We start from the raw sequence: 18,146 nt of genomic DNA, 5'->3' as shown, positions 1-18,146 counted from the left end.
TTCTAAATCGTTTGTTTATTTCATTCATTTGATACAATAAAAACTTTACATAAATTTAAACATTAAATTAAAGAAGTATTAAAGAAATAGTATAAATGTAAATTGTGTGTATTACTGTTGTAATTCCAGCTGGGCTTAGCTATGAATCCATTGTAAGTTAAGATGTTGTGTTTGTAGTGGGGAGTATAAGGATATTGTGTTAGTTTTTGAGGATTGTTGTTCTATTTTAAATGGATTATGTGTTTTTTAATTTGAATTTTCTGTTAGTTTTCTTTCTTTTTGTTGGTTGTTAGCCTTATGTTTTGTTTCCTTTAGGTATAAATAAAAACTTAACAGTTTTATTTTATTTTTTACTTTTTTAGATTACTACAAGTATAAATATTTTTTTTACTTTGTTTTTATTAATTATAAATTATTTTCTGTATTTAATTTAATAATATTGTAGTTTTGTGTTATATTTAAACGCCTGTATGTTGTCTGTCTTTCCTAGTTTTTGCTTAAACTAAGGAGTTTCTTTTTTATCTGTATTTTTCACCATATAATTTCTTATATCGTATAAATATTACTACTTTTTTGTATTATTATTTTAGTTTATTTATATTATTTTATATTAATTCATTCGTCGTAACATTTATCAAGTTTTTTTATGTAAATGATTATGAAATTTTTAGTTTGGTATGTTTTTTGTTTTCGAGAAATCTTTTAAATTTTGACTGACTTTACTGAAATTACAAAAGTCCTCAGAGGGGTTTTGTAGAATACTTTTGTTTAATTTTAACTAAAAACAGAACCCATTACACCTAAAGATTTCTAGGCCTAAAGCAATTAATTGTTTTACCTTTTTGATTTTTGTTTTAATATTTGCTAAATAATTTTTATTTTAATAATTATATTTCGTCAATTATTTATTCGTTTCCTTTATTAAGAAACAATGAAATTAACTTAAATAATTTATAGAAAAACATATAATAGCATAATACATGTATAAAAAAGACATACAAATTCTAGAAATAAATTTATAAAAGATTCGTTATGAGATATTCGAAAATAAATGTTTTGAGAAAAGCAAATACTGTGATGTTCAATAGAAAATCAAACAAATACAATAACAATTGAAATATTTAAAAATATACTTTCGAAAATACTTTTTCTTATATCATAAAAACTAAAAAATTAAAATAAAATAATAAAAATGAGTAAAATATTGCACTAAAACTCTAAATTCAATAAATAATATACGAGTATATATATATCGTTATAAAAAATACAAATTTATACGTAAAGTGTAAAATATAATGTGCGAAGAGATATTCTAAGAAAAAAAGTGGGCTTGCACTGGGCTCGTTTTCAATTCGTTTCGTTACATTAAATTTTTGTTCACATTTTGCAAAAAACCTGCTCTAATATTTTTGTGTATAAATAGTGAAGGTAACAAATAATTAAATATGAATTATTCATATACTAGCCTAATTATTAATGGAATTTTTGAGTAGCAAAGGTAAACCAGTTTTGGTTTTTGATTTTGAAACCAATATGGTAGCAGTTTTACCCGACACACCACCGGCTGCAGTGCCTCCAGTACTGGTAGCAGCACCTTTTGCTGGTGACAGCACATAAGTAGCAGGATTATTAGTTTGTGATGTTGTTTGGTTAGTTTTAAATTGATGCTGTTGTTGAAATTTTAGCTCCTGTAATAGTTGTGTATGTTTATCTAATGCCTTTTGTAAATGAGATGATGTTTTATCACTGCTATGGATTTGAGTTGTTGGTTGCTGTTGTTGTTGTTGTTGAAGACTTTGATAGATTTTCAAAGGATCATGACATGTTTCATATAATGATTGTAACTGGGATTGTATAGAGGTGACATTGGAAAGTGTACTTTCCGTATCCACTGCACACGGTAAACCTAAACTGGGCTGTAAATAATTTCTCAATGAAGCCGCATTTTCTTCAGAAATCTAGGGAAATAACAAGGAAACGTATATTATATATTATTAAAGTTGTTGAAAAGCTTTTGCTTACCTTTTTATAATAATTTATAGTCTCTGTATCTCAAGTGCTTTTGGGTGGATGTATAACATTTTCCATATCTTTTTGCACACCAAATAGTTCTGATAAATGTTTAGCAAACAAAACATTCAATTCACTCATTTTAGCCATCTGCAAAATATTAAGTAATTTGTTAAATAGTTGTAAATGTAAAATAGAAATAGCTTTCTTGGTAAGATTTTTTGAACATTTTCTTCGCGAAAAGCTCCAATTAGAACATTTTATGTAAAAGTTCCAGTTGAGATTTTCCAGTTAGAACCTTTTATGTAAAAGTTCCAATTCGAGCTTTTCGTGTAGAAGCTCTAACTAAAGCTTTTTATGTAAAAGTTCCGTTTAGAGTTTTTAATGTAAACCTTTTATGTAAAAGCTCCAATAAGAGCTTTTTTATGTAAAAGCTCCAATTAAAGCCTTTTGTGAAGAAAGCCCTTAAGAACAAAATGAGATTTTTGTGAAAAGTTGTATATAAACTTTATAGAGCTTTTCAATTAAAGGCTTCTAAATAGAGCTTTTTTGTAAAATGCCCTAAAGAATATCATAAGAAATTTAGCTGTTTTGATTATCTCTAAATTGAGCTTAAAGCTCAAAGTAATTTTGTATACAAAAACTTTAAACTTCGAATAAAAATTGCAAATTTCAGTTTTTGAACTTACCGCTTGATCATTACATTTCTCTCTAAGATTTAAATTAGCAGTTTTTAGTTCTAGTTCTTGATTCATAAGCTCATTTTGTAATGATTCATTGCGTGCTTTCAGAACGGCCAATTCACGTCTCAACTCCTCAACTAATTCATTACTAGCGGCTCCACCTACGGATGCCGGTACAGGAGCACCAGCTCGAATTAATTCAATTTCACGTTTAAGGCGTATATTTTCCTCTTTATAGGTATGCAACTGACGTTTCCATTCATCTACATTTGCGGTGGATTCCTAAACAGAATAAATATATTAAAAAAAGTGCAAAAGTAAATAGAAAATTCAGTTTATCTTTAAACCTGTAAAGCACTAGTCAAACGTAGGTTATTATTTTTCAAAGTAGCCAATTCGATTTCCCATTTTTTGGCATTAGCACAGCTGTAATTGTAAATTAAACAAATTTAGAATTTGTAAATAAAAATGTCTATCGTCTGTTTTGTACAACCTTTGAGCCAAAGCCATCTTTAGACGTTCATTTTCATATTTCAATTGTTGTTCACTCGTGGGTGGACCACTGCCAGTATGCATGCCAACTACACTGCCGCCACTGCCACCGCCAGAGCTAACATTAACCATTGGTGCTGGGGAAGGAGCTGTTACATGTTCTGGCTTTATTTCTGGTGTTGACGTTAAAAGTTTATGAGATGGACTATCAGGATTTGCATTTTGAGTATTAGTATTTGACATATTGGGCGGTTCCACAGTATGAGGATCAACCATAGCAGCATTATCATTTTGTTGCATAGCAGCGGTTCTAGAACTAATGGGCGATGTATTAGCCGACGTAGGTGGGCGTCACGGCGGCGGAGCCTTAAAATTGGAAACAAATTCATTAATCTATACAGTTAGTATAAGTACTATAGCAAACTTACCATTAGCCGATTTCAAGGCATTTTTTGTGGCTTCCTTAACCTCTTGGAATTTTTCCACAAACTAGAAAATTAAAATACAAAAAATCCACATATTTACTAGGTATACACTTGTTTTATTTAATTGTTTAACAATTACCTTTGTCAATTCAGCTTCCGAAGAAAAGCCTAAACCATAAACTGTATTAGCCCGTACATCACTCCACTGGCCAAACTTTTGTGATGTCTGTGTGAATGTCATGTTGGGCGTAATAGTGGAATTTATCACCGCCTTGGTACCCTCAACACTTATAATGCGATATAAGTTGCGTGAAGAATCGTAAAAGAAACTAACATTGACTGCTTTCATACTGGCCGTAATCCAGGTGCGTTTAGTCTTCGGATCAATATGGAAGACATGCGCCTGGCAGGTGAATATTGGTTGTTCGCTAGAATAATTGTGATGAAATATATATTAAGAAAACCCACATATATCTATTACATATTCATAAATTCTTTGTAATCAACATTTCCTACTCTAACCATACACCACCCCCACCTACACCTTCCATCCTTACTTCCCTATTTTAAATTACACAAACAATTCTATAAAATAGTTGTTGTGTAGATTTTATTACTATTATTGTTGTTTTTGTGATGTGTTGTATTCTGTTCACTTATTCATGGTTCTCGGGGGAACCTTTAAAATCTGTAATTCTATTCAGTTTCATTACATTTTTACTCATATTGTTGACTCAAACGAACGAACCTAATTGGTAATTAACAAAAACAACAAGAGTTAATTTTCTTTATTAGGAAAAAACATAGAAAAACACCACCTGAATACACTACAACGGCAGCTGTCTAATATTCATTTAGATTTTTCTGTTTTTTGGGTTGTTTTTCTACTTTATTTGGCGTTGTTCTTTTCTATTCTTCGAACTACTACACTCCCCTTGACTTTATCCAACAAATGAAAAGTTTATTTTTCTACCACTTTATCTCTGACGCACCATAAATTTACAACACTTTTTAAAGTTATAAAAATAAATAGTATTTACCCCATTTTTTAAATAAATATTTTAATATTTTCACGGCTTTTCGAAAAAAGTTTTGCAAAAATTACACTGATTTCGATTTTTCCAAATTTTTTGTATGTCAAACAACTGCTTCACAGAGCCCTGCACCGACAAATATTAACGGCGATGGCGGCTGACACTATAAATGTCGGCGGCCGCTTAAAATCGACTGTAAGCCGGCTAAGTTTTCAGTTGTTTTTAAATTTTCAGGGATTTTATATAATTAAAAAACTTTAAAATATAAAATAATGCATGTACATTAGGGTGGCCCAAAATTTAAGTTGCTGATGTTCCCACCAATTTAGTTTATTCTAAGATACCAATTCTCAAAATGTTTGTCCTGACGGCAATATTTCGTAAGCTGGATCAAAGGATAAAAATAATACTACGTTCACATATTCACAGAACATTTTATTATCGTTAAAATAACAAAATTATTTTTTTTGTAAATTTATTTTTTGATTTTGACATTACTCTATGTTTAAGTACTCAAAAAAATCATTCCTGTTTTGAAAACATTGTGTGTATAATTAAACACGTTGAATGAGATGTTTTTGAACATAAAAAATGTTTGGAAAAACGAGTCGAATTTGATGTGTTTTTTTTTTAAACTTTATGCGTTTCAAAAAACACGAATGTGTGAACATATTACATATAAGGGTTTTCTGTTTTTTACATATTTCTGGCACTTAAACCATATGCAAATTTGGTATCATATTAAAGGTCTTTGTGGGACGATTTCAATAACATAACATAACATGATTTTGTATATGACTCCAAAATTATTACATATGTTGTAATTTTTCGAAAATTTTTTCGATTTTTCAAATTTTTTGTATGTCGACAGTGTCGTTAATATAGCTATTTTATTATTAAAATTATCAAGCGATTTTGAAAGGAAAAGTATATTCTAGCGATTTATTAACTTTGCTGTTAATGTTACCAGATTTACAAATTTTTTACTACATATAAACAATTTTTACCATTCACCTTTGTAGTATAAGTTTGCCAGTCATTCCGTTTGTAATTTTTACAATACAATTTTCCGATTTTGTAAAGTATGTACGTATATCCCCAGTCTTTGTAGATAGCGGAGTCGAATTAGCCATGTCATTCTATCTGTATATTCAACATACATACATCAATTTTCGGAAGACCTCAGATACTATGTATCTGCGAGATCCGAATCTCTCGCAGATATTTTCTATTTAAACTCAGTAAAATCGGTCCATAAATAGAGGAGGAGCAAAATTCCTTGAAAATATTAAGTTTTAAGGAAATAACATGGTTGAAATATTATAATCGGTTCAAAATTTCATATAGCTCCCATATAAATTTATATATTAAAAATGGAATATGTAAATCCTTCTAGAATATCCGTATTACAACAAAAATTTAGGTATATTAATTTAATATCAATAGAAATCGTACCACGTACTGAATCGATCCATAATTCATAGCTCCCTCTTTCGAAAATCACTTAATCGTAAACAATTTTTTAATTAATGTAGATATCGGGATAAAATTTTACTCAAATATGATTTATAATATGCAAATCATTGTTATTGTTTATAATTTAAAATTTAAAAATTTATAAATTTACCTAGAACAACCTCAATTTGGCAATTTTGATATCAAATATTGCGTGGTGTAATAACAGCATTTAAATTAGACAAATCGTTATTTTTAAAGCACTGCCTTATCTGGTGACAGCAATTTTATAGAGAGTGACATTTATATTTTTTTACTGTCATTTTGTTTAATTCTCTTTAACAACATTCGTAAACATTTGCAGAGTTACATTTTTTGCATCTTTTAGAAAATAGTAGCAAAAAACCACTCCTTACATTTTCAACGCTGCTCCAAAGAAAAAGTTTTGTAAAATATGGCGACCGGGCAACATTAAGATAATTTTTGTTAAAAATTTAATGTTTTTTAAGAAAAAAGTTTATAAAAATCTATAGAAAATGTGTTGATAACAATTGTGAATGCATTGTAAACAACAGCAAGTAAAAATATGTAAGTTTAGGGGCGAATTTTCACAAAAAAGTGTCAATGTGCAAATCGTAGTGTAGACATTTGAGAATGAAAAAGCAAGAGCAGATAATAAAGAAAAAAAGAAGTTAAAACAGTGCCAGAAGCAGAGGAGCCAGCTTTATATGTGTGTGTGTGTTAGTTCATCATATGTCAAATTATATTTTTGCCTTTGGCAAAAATTATTAAGAAAAAATGCCATTAAAAATGTAAAAACAAGGAAAATTTGCCAAATCTAAAAGAAATTAACATAATCCAACTGTAGTTCACAAATCAAATAAGAATTGGAATTGTAACTTAAAAGTTCTAGCTGTAGAGGTGGTGGTTTGTATGGGACATGTAAAAATTTAGGTTGGCGTTGGCGTTTAGATTTCCTTGCAATAACTACGCCCATGTTAGGAATTATTTAAGAAAAATGTAATTTAATGAAAATATTTGCAATATATTAAACTAACAAACAATATATTTCATTTATTTCCACTTTGGGCGAATGAACAGTTTTCATATTGAATGAGGTATACATAAAATGTGGAACATGATGTGCGATGTGATGCCAACTATTTCTGAGGACAGCATCTCCCAAAGATCGTCACAATTTAGTGGCGAAGATGCTAACTTTGAACAGCTTATGGTGTCCATGCTCGATGAGCGGGACAAGTTGATGGACAGCTTAAGGGAGGCCCAAGAACGCCTAAGTGAAACGGAACAAAAGCTTCATGAGATCGAAAAGGAAAGGGATAGTTTACAACGCCAAATAAATGCAAATTTGCCACAGGTTGGTATTCGTACAAAGTATAAAATCTAAAGGAAAATTATAATTCTATAAAATCATTGTTTAGGAATTTGCCACTTTGACCAAAGAACTTACACAGGCCCGTGAAACGTTATTGGAACGTGATGAAGAAATTGGCGAACTTAAAGCAGAACGCAATAATACCAGGGTAATGAACTCTTTAACTAAAAAACACTTGAGATGACTTAATGGCCAAAATATTGATTTTTATATACATACATATATTTTAGCTGCTTTTGGAACATTTGGAATGCTTGGTTTCGCGGCATGAACGTTCCTTACGCATGACTGTCGTTAAACGACAGGCTGCTGCTCAGAGTGGTGTCTCCAGCGAGGTAGAAGTTTTAAAGGCCTTAAAAAGTCTTTTCGAACATCATAAAGCTCTGGATGAAAAGGTTCGCGAACGTCTACGTGTATCATTGGAACGTAACAATTCATTAGAAGCTGAGCTAAACTCTACCAAAGAAGAGGTAAGCAATTGTTATATGTTACAAGCCATTTCTTCATTTTCTTGTTTGTTTTTTTTAGCTTCAACAATACAAATCAGGTGCAATGCAAGCTTTACGTGATAACAATACTGAAAATGGTGTCAGCGAAAAGGTGCGTTTTATACTTCAACCCACATTTGTGTTGTAAGAATTTATTTTGTTATTTAATTATTTATACGTTTGTGTTGTTTTGTTTATTTTAGAATTCATTAACCTTAAATGGAGAAAGTAATGAATCATCAGCCATAAATGCGGCCAATGATTATGCTGCCAAAACCCATGAATTGCAAACAATCATTGAGAAGCAGGTAAGTTGAAATTTAAAGATTACATTTTAATGATTACATTTCTTTTACATAATATCAGGGCTGCGTTCTAAGACCTCTGCAAAGTTTTTGAAAAATGCTTAAAACTATTTTTTTAAATTTTCTGAATAAAAAGGAAACCAAAAGTAATTGCAAGATCACTATCCTTGAGGAAATTGTTAAAGAATAAGAAGTTATTTTGAGAGTACTCATTAAAGAACTACAAATTTTTCTAAATACTTCTAAACTTTTGAGAATTCAAACTTTTTTTATTCTAAATCTTTAAATATTTTTGCTATTTTAACTCTTTTTAATATATTTACAGACCTCTGAATTATCCGAATGGCAACGTCGAGTATCGGCACTTAAAAATAAATGCGATGAATTGGATGAAAGTTTAGCCAAAGTTCAAAAAGATTATATGAAATCCCAGGAACAATGTTCAAAACTACAAAGAGATTTAAGAGAAAATGTAGCACAAAAAGAAGATCAGGTAAATAGCCAAACAAACTGACATTCATAATATGGAAAATAAAATTCATTTATGAAATTTGCAGGAGGAACGTATAGCGACACTAGAAAAACGATATTTAAATGCACAACGTGAATCTACATCATTGCATGATTTGAATGAGAAATTAGAACAAGAACTACGGCACAAAGAGGCGCAATTAAAGGTACTTTTGTAAAATCCAAAACTAAACAGCACACACTCGCAATCACACATGCAATACATAACCGTCATCTTCCCTTTTTGCATACATTTGTAACATGGTTTGGAAATGTAAAAAAAAAGAGTAGATGTAAAAAGAAAATAAAAAAAAATTGAAGAAAATATGTGTGTGAATGTGAAGTGTGTGTTGTATGCTTGAATGTTGTTGTTTTTGTCTTTTAAAGTTACACGAGGAGAAGATTAGTGCCATAGAAGAGAAATTGGAATTGTCGGAACAGAAGTTGGCCCAACAGGCCAAATTACAACCAGATATGGAGGAGCAACTTAAAGCACGTATGGAAGCTTTAACAAAGGTAGGAAATAAGGTATGAATGTGTATCGTATGCGTCAAAGAGGAAATCAATGAAAACAAAACCGTAAATTTCAATTTAATTGTTTTTTTTTTTTCAAATTATATTAAATTATTTTCTTATATACAATTATTTATAAAGTTTTATTCTTTTTGCATAGTTTTAAAAGAAATATGTAATACTTTAAAAATAATACCAACAAAAAACTTCCTGGTTATGTCTACTATTTATATTATTGTACATGTATTTGTTATACTTTTTTTCTTTTCAATTAAATTTGTTTTTCCTCTGAACGCACTGGCCCAAAATAAAACAAAATCAAACATAAAACAACAAGTACAACATAATTGCACCAAAATATATATATATACATAGATACGTATATGTATAAAATACATTAAATCGTATTCCCATTTTTAGTCACAAATCATTTTAAACATACATTTACAATATCATGCACAATTTTTGAGTACATTATTTTCGTTGCGATTTTCATTTACATTCTTTTTTTTTTTCAACATAAATATTACATGAGCAAACATTTAAATTTTCTATTTTTTCTGTTTTTATTTTATAATAACAAAATAAATTTAGGCTCAAGAGCGCCATGGCTCGGCTGAAGATCGTATACAAAGACTGGAGGCCAATTTGGAGGAGAAGAATGCGGAAGTAGTTAGACTTAACCAAAGACTTAAAATGAATGAGGAGCACAATATAAGATTGTCCTCTACCGTTGACAAGCTACTGTCCGAGTCGAATGAGCGTTTGCAAGTGCACTTGAAAGAACGTATGCATGCATTGGACGAAAAGAATGCTCTAACGCAAGAGCTAGAAAAGGCCCGCAAAGTGGCCGAAGAGTTGCACCATGAAAAGAGTGAAATTATGAAAGAACTCTCAAAGACACGCTTAGAAATTGAAAACTTTAAGCGACAACTGCTGCAGCAAGAAATAGCCTATAATATACAACAAACAGAGGCTCTTACGCGTAGCTTATCACCCAGTAGCGTAGTGGACGGACCACAGGCATTTTCACGCAGTGCTTCCCATGCTAGTTTCGAGACTCATTCTTTGCGGCGCAACAAGTCTCGTTTGCAGGAAGAAAGTGAAAAGTTTCATCGTTCAATGGCCGAACAGGAATGGGAGAAGCTACAACAGGCTCATGCCCAGCAGGCGGCCTATGAGATTTCGGTGGCAGCTGCTGAATGTGAAGAGGCTCAGGCAGCTCTCTTTGGCGATGCTGATATGATGTCACCCACGGGTCATACGGATGCCCAGACATTAGCCATGATGTTGCAGGAGCAACTAGATGCCATAAATAATGAAATAAGGTAAGAAGAAGGTGTTAAAATTTTGACTAAAATTTCACTAAAACTTCAATTTTTTTTCTTAAATTTCCAATTAATATAAAATATCAAATTTTTAAATCGAACTTTTTTATATTTACTTAAATTTCCGCAAAATTCGAAATATTGACTAAAATTACGAAATTTCGCTATAATTTTGAATTTTTATTAAAATTTTGAATTTTCACTAAATTTTGAAATTTCACTAATAAAACTGATATTTACACAAATGTTGACGAAATTATCGAATTTTCACTAAAATTTCGAATTTTTACAAAAATTATGAAATTTGACAAAAATTTCGAATTTTTACTAAAATTTAGAATTTTTACTAAAATTTCGAATTTTCACGAAAATTTCGAATATATACTAAAATTTGGAATTTTCACGAAAATTTAGATTCTTACTAAAATTTCGAATTTTCACGAAAATTTCGAATTTTCACTAAAATTTTTACTAGAATTTCGAATTTTTACTAGAATTCCAAATTTTCACTAAAATATTAAAATTTCATTGAAATTTCGAATACCAAAATTTTGAAACTGATTCAAATTTTGAATTTTTTTCTTCGAATTTTCATTACTTTAACTGCAGATTCGAACTTTTACTCTAATTTCAATTTTTTAGTTAAATTTCATTAAAATTTCAAATTTTACTAAATTCCGAATTTTTATTGACACTACTAATTACGATAAAAAAATTGAATTTATTGCTTTTATACAAATAATTTGAATTTATCTAGATTAATACAAGAAGAGAAACAATCAACAGAGGCTCGTGCTGAAGAACTTGAATCACGTGTTGGTAGTTTAGAGCATGTTAATCTATTAGCTCGTGGTCGTTCTATGGATCGTCAGAGTCCACCCATGAGTGGTCGTAGTACTCCCAATAGTCCCAATAGAGATTTTATGCAGAAATATCATACTGTAAGTTTACACAAATAATTTTAATTAATTAGCATTGGAAACATTCAAAAATCCCCTACTTTATAGCTCAATCTCCCCGTCTTATCAAGCGATGTTTCGCGTGATGACATACATGGCATGGCATCTAATACCGGTGACTCTAGTTCAGGTGGAGCTGCATCTCCTTTAACTGCACGCTCAATGCGCTTAGAACGTGTTGCTCAGGCACTGGCTCACAGCCAAGAAGAACTTCGTAGGCGTTCGATGGGCCTATCGCCCAACCAGCAAATGGCTAACAACTCAGGTCACATGACTATAGCCCACACCGGCTACGGTCTCTCGCCATTAAGCTCTCGTTATGGCAGCCAAGAATCATTAAGCCGTCACTTCAATACCATGGGTTCCATGTCTATGCTGCAGACGCCCACAAATGCTGTGGGGCGAGATTCTGCGTCGGTGGTGCAAAAGAAAAAGGGTATCAAATCTAGTTTAGGTAGATTCTTTAGTAAAAAGGAAAAAGTTAAGGGTGTCAAGGACACACTACCCGATGGTTCGCCTAGCATGATGTCGATTGGCAATCTGTCAATGGGCTTAAGTGAAACCGAATCAAACTATGATGCCATGAGTATGACAGGAGGTATGATGCCACGCATAGCTAGTGTGCCCGGCTCGAAAATATCTTCAGTCGATTATGGAAGACAAAAGAAGTAGGTTTCCTTTTTAGCTTTGAATAAATAAGGTTTAAATGTTATTTTTCTTCCCTAAACAGAGACCACGATTATCGCAATGATTTGCTGGGAGAGGCTATGAAAGCGGGCACACCATTTGCTTTATGGAATGGACCCACCATTGTTGCTTGGCTGGAGTTGTGGGTGGGTATGCCAGCTTGGTATGTGGCTGCCTGCAGAGCTAATGTTAAAAGTGGAGCCATTATGAGTGCCCTCAGTGACACTGAAATACAAAGAGAAATTGGTAAGTTTTAAAAATAATTATAAAAACTAATGAAATAAGCTTTATTTTGTATTTCATTTTAGGCATAAGCAATCCCTTGCACAGACTTAAATTACGTCTGGCCATTCAGGAAATGGTTTCATTAACTTCACCCTCGGCGCCGCAAACATCACGAACAACTTTAGCATTTGGTAAGTGCAAAAAAATAGCAAATAAAATTGTTAAAAATAGCTCTATAGGCATAAATTATAAAATTGTTCATAGACAAATATGATTAATAGTTTATTTTTTATTCTTCTCTTCTTTTTATTTTTAAGGTGACATGAATCACGAATGGATTGGTAATTATTGGCTGCCGGGTTTGGGCCTACCGCAATATCGCACAACATTTATGGAGTGTCTAGTCGATGCTCGTATGCTAGATCATTTAACGAAAAAAGATCTTAGGGGACAACTCAAAATGGTTGATAGCTTTCATCGTACAAGTCTACAGTATGGCATATCGTGCCTAAAACGTCTTAACTACGATCGCAATGAACTCGAGCATAGAAGAAAAATGTGTGAGAATGGTTTGTGTGATGTTTTAGTTTGGAGTAATGAACGTGTTATACGTTATATTTCCAGTATTGGTTTAAAGGTAAGTTAAGTTTTATATAAAAAAAAAATATCATACTTTTATTACAAGTTTGAACGTTCTGAAACTTTATCAAATATCAGGAATATGCAAATAATTTACTGGAATCCGGTGTACATGGAGCTTTAATAGCTTTAGATGAAAGTTTCGATGCCCAAGCAATGGCCTTGGCCTTACAAATACCAACACAAAATGCTCAGGTAATTTTTTTGTTTAATTGTAATTCTTTTTATAGTTTTAAAATTTCAAACAAAACTCCATTGTCTACTTCTTTTACCTATTCAAGGCTCGCCAAATTTTAGATACGGAATTTAATAATCTATTACAAATTGCCACAGATCGTAGGCCCGAAAATGAGCAACTTAATAAATCTTGATCTTATTCTCCAACCAATAACCAACTACAGTTATATGCCCCCAGCGATCCTTAGGCTAACAATATAGAGCTTGGTAAAAACGCATTACATGACTAGAAACATAGAAACAACAACAAAAACAACATAAATTGGGTCTGAAAATGTAATTTAAACTAAGCCTTTTTGAAGCCTTTAAAAAGTCGTCTACGTGTGTTCATGTTTAAACCAAAATTTAAAGTGTAACGCAAATTTGAAAAACAAAACAAAATATTTATTGCAATACTAACTACTATTACTACTCTGTTGTTATACATAAAACAACAAAGAAACATAATACATACATACATACTTATTTTTGTTAAGTATGTGATTAAATTTAAAACATAAAAAACAAACCAAACAAACAAAAAAAAAACATAACAAATGCCTACATACTCTCCTCGAAAATTCGTTAAATATAACTAAATATATTTAAGCCTTGCTTCTTACCACTAAAACCACTAACTAACTAACATTCACTAAAGAAAACTAAACCTAACTAAATGAATTACATTAAACAAGTACTTCAGAGAAATTTAAACAACAACATAAAAACATTGACAGTATTTTTCCTTAACTCCTTTAAGAGCAAAGAAAAGTTGTTAAGCTTTTAAACTTCTTCATTCTAATACCTACTAATACCAGTGCTACTCGCTCAGATACTTCCTGTTCATTACTTTTTCCAAGCTAAGAACAAAAAGCATATAAGAAAGAAACTCTTCATATATACAAATATTTACAACATACCACACACAAGTATACAATACAATTTATGCTTAAAACAACGCAAATGTATACCTAACATCCCCCTTAGCAGCTTCCACTCAACTATTTTTCACACAAGTATAGACAAATGAAACCAATGCAAACCAATCAACAATCCTCAAAACAAACATACTTAATAGCTTAAATCTTAACTAAAAATACAAAACAAAACTACACTATAGATCGGTCAACATTATCTCTCGATATGCAAATGAATGATATGATGATGTTTGAAAACAGCAAGTATTAATTTATAAACAAATAAAACAAATTTATATAATTACATACAAAACTATTAAATGAAATTACAGCTTTAAAAGGCATCTTTTTACTACAAAAAAAAAAAAAAAAAAAAAAAACATAACAAACAACATCATACATACTTTATATATATAAATATATATAAATACTAAACAATAATTATATAATTAATTAACAAAAACATAATTTCGATTTCTAAACTCTACATTAAACGCCGTTGATAACTAAAAATAAAAGGTAAAAGAAAAAAAAAAATCACAAAACAAAAAAATTGAAAATTAACCTTAATACTTGTAGTTTCGTACATTTGAAAAACAAAAACAAAAATATATACATATGAAAAATAACTACATATTAAATTTATTAAACATAAGTTAATTTATACATAAAAAAGAAAAAAAAATATTTGACAAAATTTCATACAGTTATAAAAACAATTTTTTTATTTGTTTTGCAAAAAGAAAAGAATATTTAGAAAATTAAAAAAATAGTTATAAAAAAACAAGCGAATATGTTATTAAAGGATATTTATTCTTTTTTTATATAAAACAAAACTGCCCTTCAAATAATATGTTTTAGGAAAAACTTAAATGTTAAAAACAGTGTTTTGAAAAGTGTAAAAGTTCATATTTAATAAACGACAACTTATATTCTTTAGGCTTTAGCCTTAAAAGTGTATATTTCTAAATGTCTTTTGAAATATTAAGAAATTATACAAATTACTTTATTGTGAATGAGTTTTTTTTTACAAATTGCTAGTTTATACCTAAGGATTTTAATTTCATAAACATTTTAAACCATTTTTATATAAACTTGAACTATTTTTTTTAAATATGTGCAATCAATGTTTCACTACTATTGTGAATGACATGCTAAAGAGCAAATGTCTTTAAAAATTTCAACTATTGAGTCTTATTTTACACGTTTACTTTAAACTAAAGTTAAATATAGAACCTAAATAATATTTATTTAAATTTTACGAAATTTTTTTTTATTAATTTAACATTATTGTGAATGAAATTTATATAAAATGAAAAACCTTTTATCACACAGAGGGAGAGAGAAAGTTGTATTATAAACGCTTTAAGGTGTTTCAATACAGTTTTACTTTTTATAGAAATATTGTGAATGAAGTTTTACAGCCGTACACATATTTGTAAAAAGGTTTTATACATTTTTCAACGTCTAAATTTAGATTTAAAACGATTTAATGTTTTTTAAATAAAGTTTTCAATTTATTGAAATCATTGTGAATGAAGTTCTAAATTAAATAACAAATTTGTATAAATAACGTTTAAAAAGTCTAGTCTCATAATGAAAATTCAGTTTAAATTGAAAACTTATTGTCACAAACAGAGAAAGTCCAATTAAAATCGTTTTATTGTGTATGAATACAGTTTAACTTTTTATGAAAATTATTGTGAATGAAATAAAGTTTTATGCATTTTACAAAGTCTAAATTTAGATTCAAAACGATTTGATGTTTGTTAAATAAAGTTTACAATTTATTGCAATCATTGTGCACGAAGTTCTAAATTAAATAACAAATTTATATAAATAACGTTCAAAAATTCCAGTCTCAACATATTTAAACGTATTCAGTTTGTACGTTATTGTGAATTGTGAAATTTCAGTTTCCATTACTGTGAATGATTTTAAATTGAAAACTTATTGTCACAGACAGAGAAAGTTCAATTAAAAACGTTTTATTGTGTATGAATACAGTTTAAATTTTTATGAAAATTATTGTGAATGAAATTCTAAAGCTAAAACTTTAAAACCCGTCCCTTTGTAAACATATTGTAAAAAAGTTTTGTAAGTTTGAGTAACTGCATTTTACTAGATTCAAAAATATTTGTTGTTTCGTAAATAAAGTTTTCAATTTATTAAAATCACTGTGAATGAAGTTCGAAATCAATATCAAATTTTAATAAATAACGTCCAAAAAGTCTAGTCTCAACATAAACGTATTCAGTTTTGAAGTCGTTATGATGAATAATGAAATTCAAGTTTCAGTTACTGTGAATGATTTTGAATTGAAAAGTTTTTAAAGTATTGCAAACATTACGTAAAATATAAAGTTAAATTTAAAACTAATTGTTGATGTTTTCCAATATATTTAGTTTAATATTCCTAAAAACTATTGTGAATGATTTTCTTAATCAAACATAAAAATTTGCAAAACCTTTGTATTTGTAACAATGTTTTCTATATCTGCGCTATTGGGAATGAAATTTTAAAAAATTAACAGTTTCAATTACTGTGAATGATTTTAAATTGAAAACTTATTAGAATATTTTAAACATTTGGCGAAGAATAAAGTTAAATTCAAAACTAATTGGTATTTTCCAATATAGTTTAATATTTATAAAAACTATTGTGAATGAAATTCTAAATCAAACTACAAATTTTGATAAATAGTTATTTAGGAAGTTTAAAATTCCATTCATTTGTTATAAAGTTATTGTGAATTATATTAACAAAAATAACTGTTTTAATTGCTGTGAATGATTTTAAATGTAAAACTTATTAAAACAATTTAGCATTTTGCGCAAATTATAACATTTAATTCAAAACATTTTGGAGTTTTTCAATTTTGTTTTAAAATCTCTTAAAACTATTGTGAATTAGTTTCAAAAGCAAACTTATAAATTCTTTAAAATGCCATCACAACATTAAAGTCTCAAGAATTTAATTTAGGGCGAATATTTAGTAACAACTTTATAGCGTTTAATACTGGTTTCGAAATATGAGTTATTGTGAATTAAACGAAAATTAGGGAAAATGAAACAAACTTATCTCTATTCGAACAATTAAAATTATTTTTATCCTAAAATTAATGCAAATAATATAGAAAATAAAACGTTTTATATAGCAACGGATGATTTTGAACATTTTTAAAGATTATTGTGAATGCAATATTAAATTTAAATTAACATTTCTTAAAACTTTTGGGAAATGAACACAATTATTTATGCATACAAGTTGTTAGTAAATCAAAATGTATTCATTTCAATAAAAATATTTTATGTTTAATATTAAGCATAAATAAAGGTATGACAAATTTCTAAGCAATTTAGTGGTTATTTAAAATATAGTTTGCAAATTAGTATAAAAATAGCTTATGTTTTAACAATATCATTTGCAAACGCTTACCTGTTTTCAGTGATAAGGCTTATTCAAGATTATTTGCAATATTTTCATACAGGTCATTGAAATATTATGGTTAAATCATCAATTATATGACTGTTAAACTTATATTAAGCAAATTAACATAATACCAAAATTAATTTCACTTCTGCAGCTACTTTTTAAACATTTTTTTGCATTTAAGTATTTTCTTGTAAAGATATTAAAATAAGGGCAGTTTTTTTTTCTATTTAATTTTTATTTTTTTTTAATAACTTGCAAAATAAAAGCATATCCATTATTGTTTATTTTTTTTTTATTATTATTGTTTTGTTATTAATATTTAATAAACATCAGTTAATAAGTTATTTAACAAACTTTTTTTATATATACAACATAATTTTTTTTTATTTATTACTACTTTACCACCTATAACATGCTTGGCCTTAATTT

The 18,146-nt window shown here is 29.1% G+C and overlaps 3 protein-coding genes across 6 annotated transcripts; 1 reads left to right on the top strand and 2 right to left on the bottom strand.

Annotated features, from left to right (window-relative positions):
- Nucleotides 1-42: 42 nt before the first annotated feature.
- On the bottom strand, nucleotides 43-1,955 carry LOC119611447 (the record flags this gene model as incomplete). Its single annotated transcript, XM_037967023.1, has 1 exon — nucleotides 43-1,955. A coding segment is annotated over one exon (489 nt), but the record flags the coding sequence as incomplete, so codon positions are not given.
- On the bottom strand, nucleotides 1,746-4,806 carry LOC119611454 (homer protein homolog 2-like). Its single transcript, XM_037967032.1, is given in 9 exon segments — nucleotides 1,746-1,958; nucleotides 2,023-2,160; nucleotides 2,700-2,975; nucleotides 3,041-3,119; nucleotides 3,187-3,527; nucleotides 3,529-3,551; nucleotides 3,614-3,674; nucleotides 3,750-4,038; nucleotides 4,651-4,806. Coding segments are annotated over 8 exon segments (1,182 nt in total). The 5' UTR covers nucleotides 4,656-4,806; the 3' UTR covers nucleotides 1,746-1,958; nucleotides 2,023-2,052.
- A 1,714-nt stretch (nucleotides 4,807-6,520) lies between these two features.
- LOC119611450 (liprin-alpha-1) lies at nucleotides 6,521-14,800 on the top strand. 4 transcript variants are annotated; one of them, XM_037967025.1, is made up of 17 exons: nucleotides 6,521-6,687; nucleotides 7,201-7,477; nucleotides 7,542-7,643; nucleotides 7,726-7,965; nucleotides 8,024-8,095; nucleotides 8,187-8,291; nucleotides 8,614-8,781; nucleotides 8,846-8,965; nucleotides 9,186-9,326; nucleotides 9,906-10,639; nucleotides 11,397-11,580; nucleotides 11,647-12,266; nucleotides 12,329-12,531; nucleotides 12,594-12,701; nucleotides 12,828-13,147; nucleotides 13,228-13,344; nucleotides 13,431-14,800. In XM_037967025.1, exons 2-17 carry the CDS (start codon nucleotides 7,229-7,231, stop codon nucleotides 13,518-13,520), a joined length of 3,573 nt encoding a protein of 1,190 aa, XP_037822953.1. In that variant the 5' UTR covers nucleotides 6,521-6,687; nucleotides 7,201-7,228; the 3' UTR covers nucleotides 13,521-14,800. The 4 variants fall into 4 exon arrangements, with proteins under 4 accessions (XP_037822953.1, XP_037822955.1, XP_037822952.1 ...); XM_037967027.1 differs by having other exon boundaries at nucleotides 9,186-9,314; nucleotides 13,431-14,096; XM_037967024.1 differs by lacking the exon at nucleotides 6,521-6,687 and adding an exon at nucleotides 6,738-7,119 and having other exon boundaries at nucleotides 13,431-14,096.
- Nucleotides 14,801-18,146: the final 3,346 nt, after the last annotated feature.

Source organism: Lucilia sericata, unplaced genomic scaffold (genome assembly GCF_015586225.1).
Source record: "Lucilia sericata isolate MDLA Ls3-8-SP2 unplaced genomic scaffold, ASM1558622v1 Contig001453F_arrow, whole genome shotgun sequence".
NCBI classification, from domain to species: domain Eukaryota; kingdom Metazoa; phylum Arthropoda; class Insecta; order Diptera; family Calliphoridae; genus Lucilia; species Lucilia sericata.
This window is presented reverse-complemented; position numbering and strand designations above follow the sequence as displayed.

Coding starts and splice junctions, on each gene's coding strand:
- LOC119611450 (XM_037967025.1), top strand. CDS start 7,229: ATGTGGAACATGATGTGCGATGTGATGCCAACTATTTCTGAGGACAGC. Junction 8,782..8,845: donor TAGCACAAAAAGAAGATCAG/GTAAATAGCCAA, acceptor TGAAATTTGCAG/GAGGAACGTATAGCGACACT. Junction 10,640..11,396: donor GCCATAAATAATGAAATAAG/GTAAGAAGAAGG, acceptor GAATTTATCTAG/ATTAATACAAGAAGAGAAAC.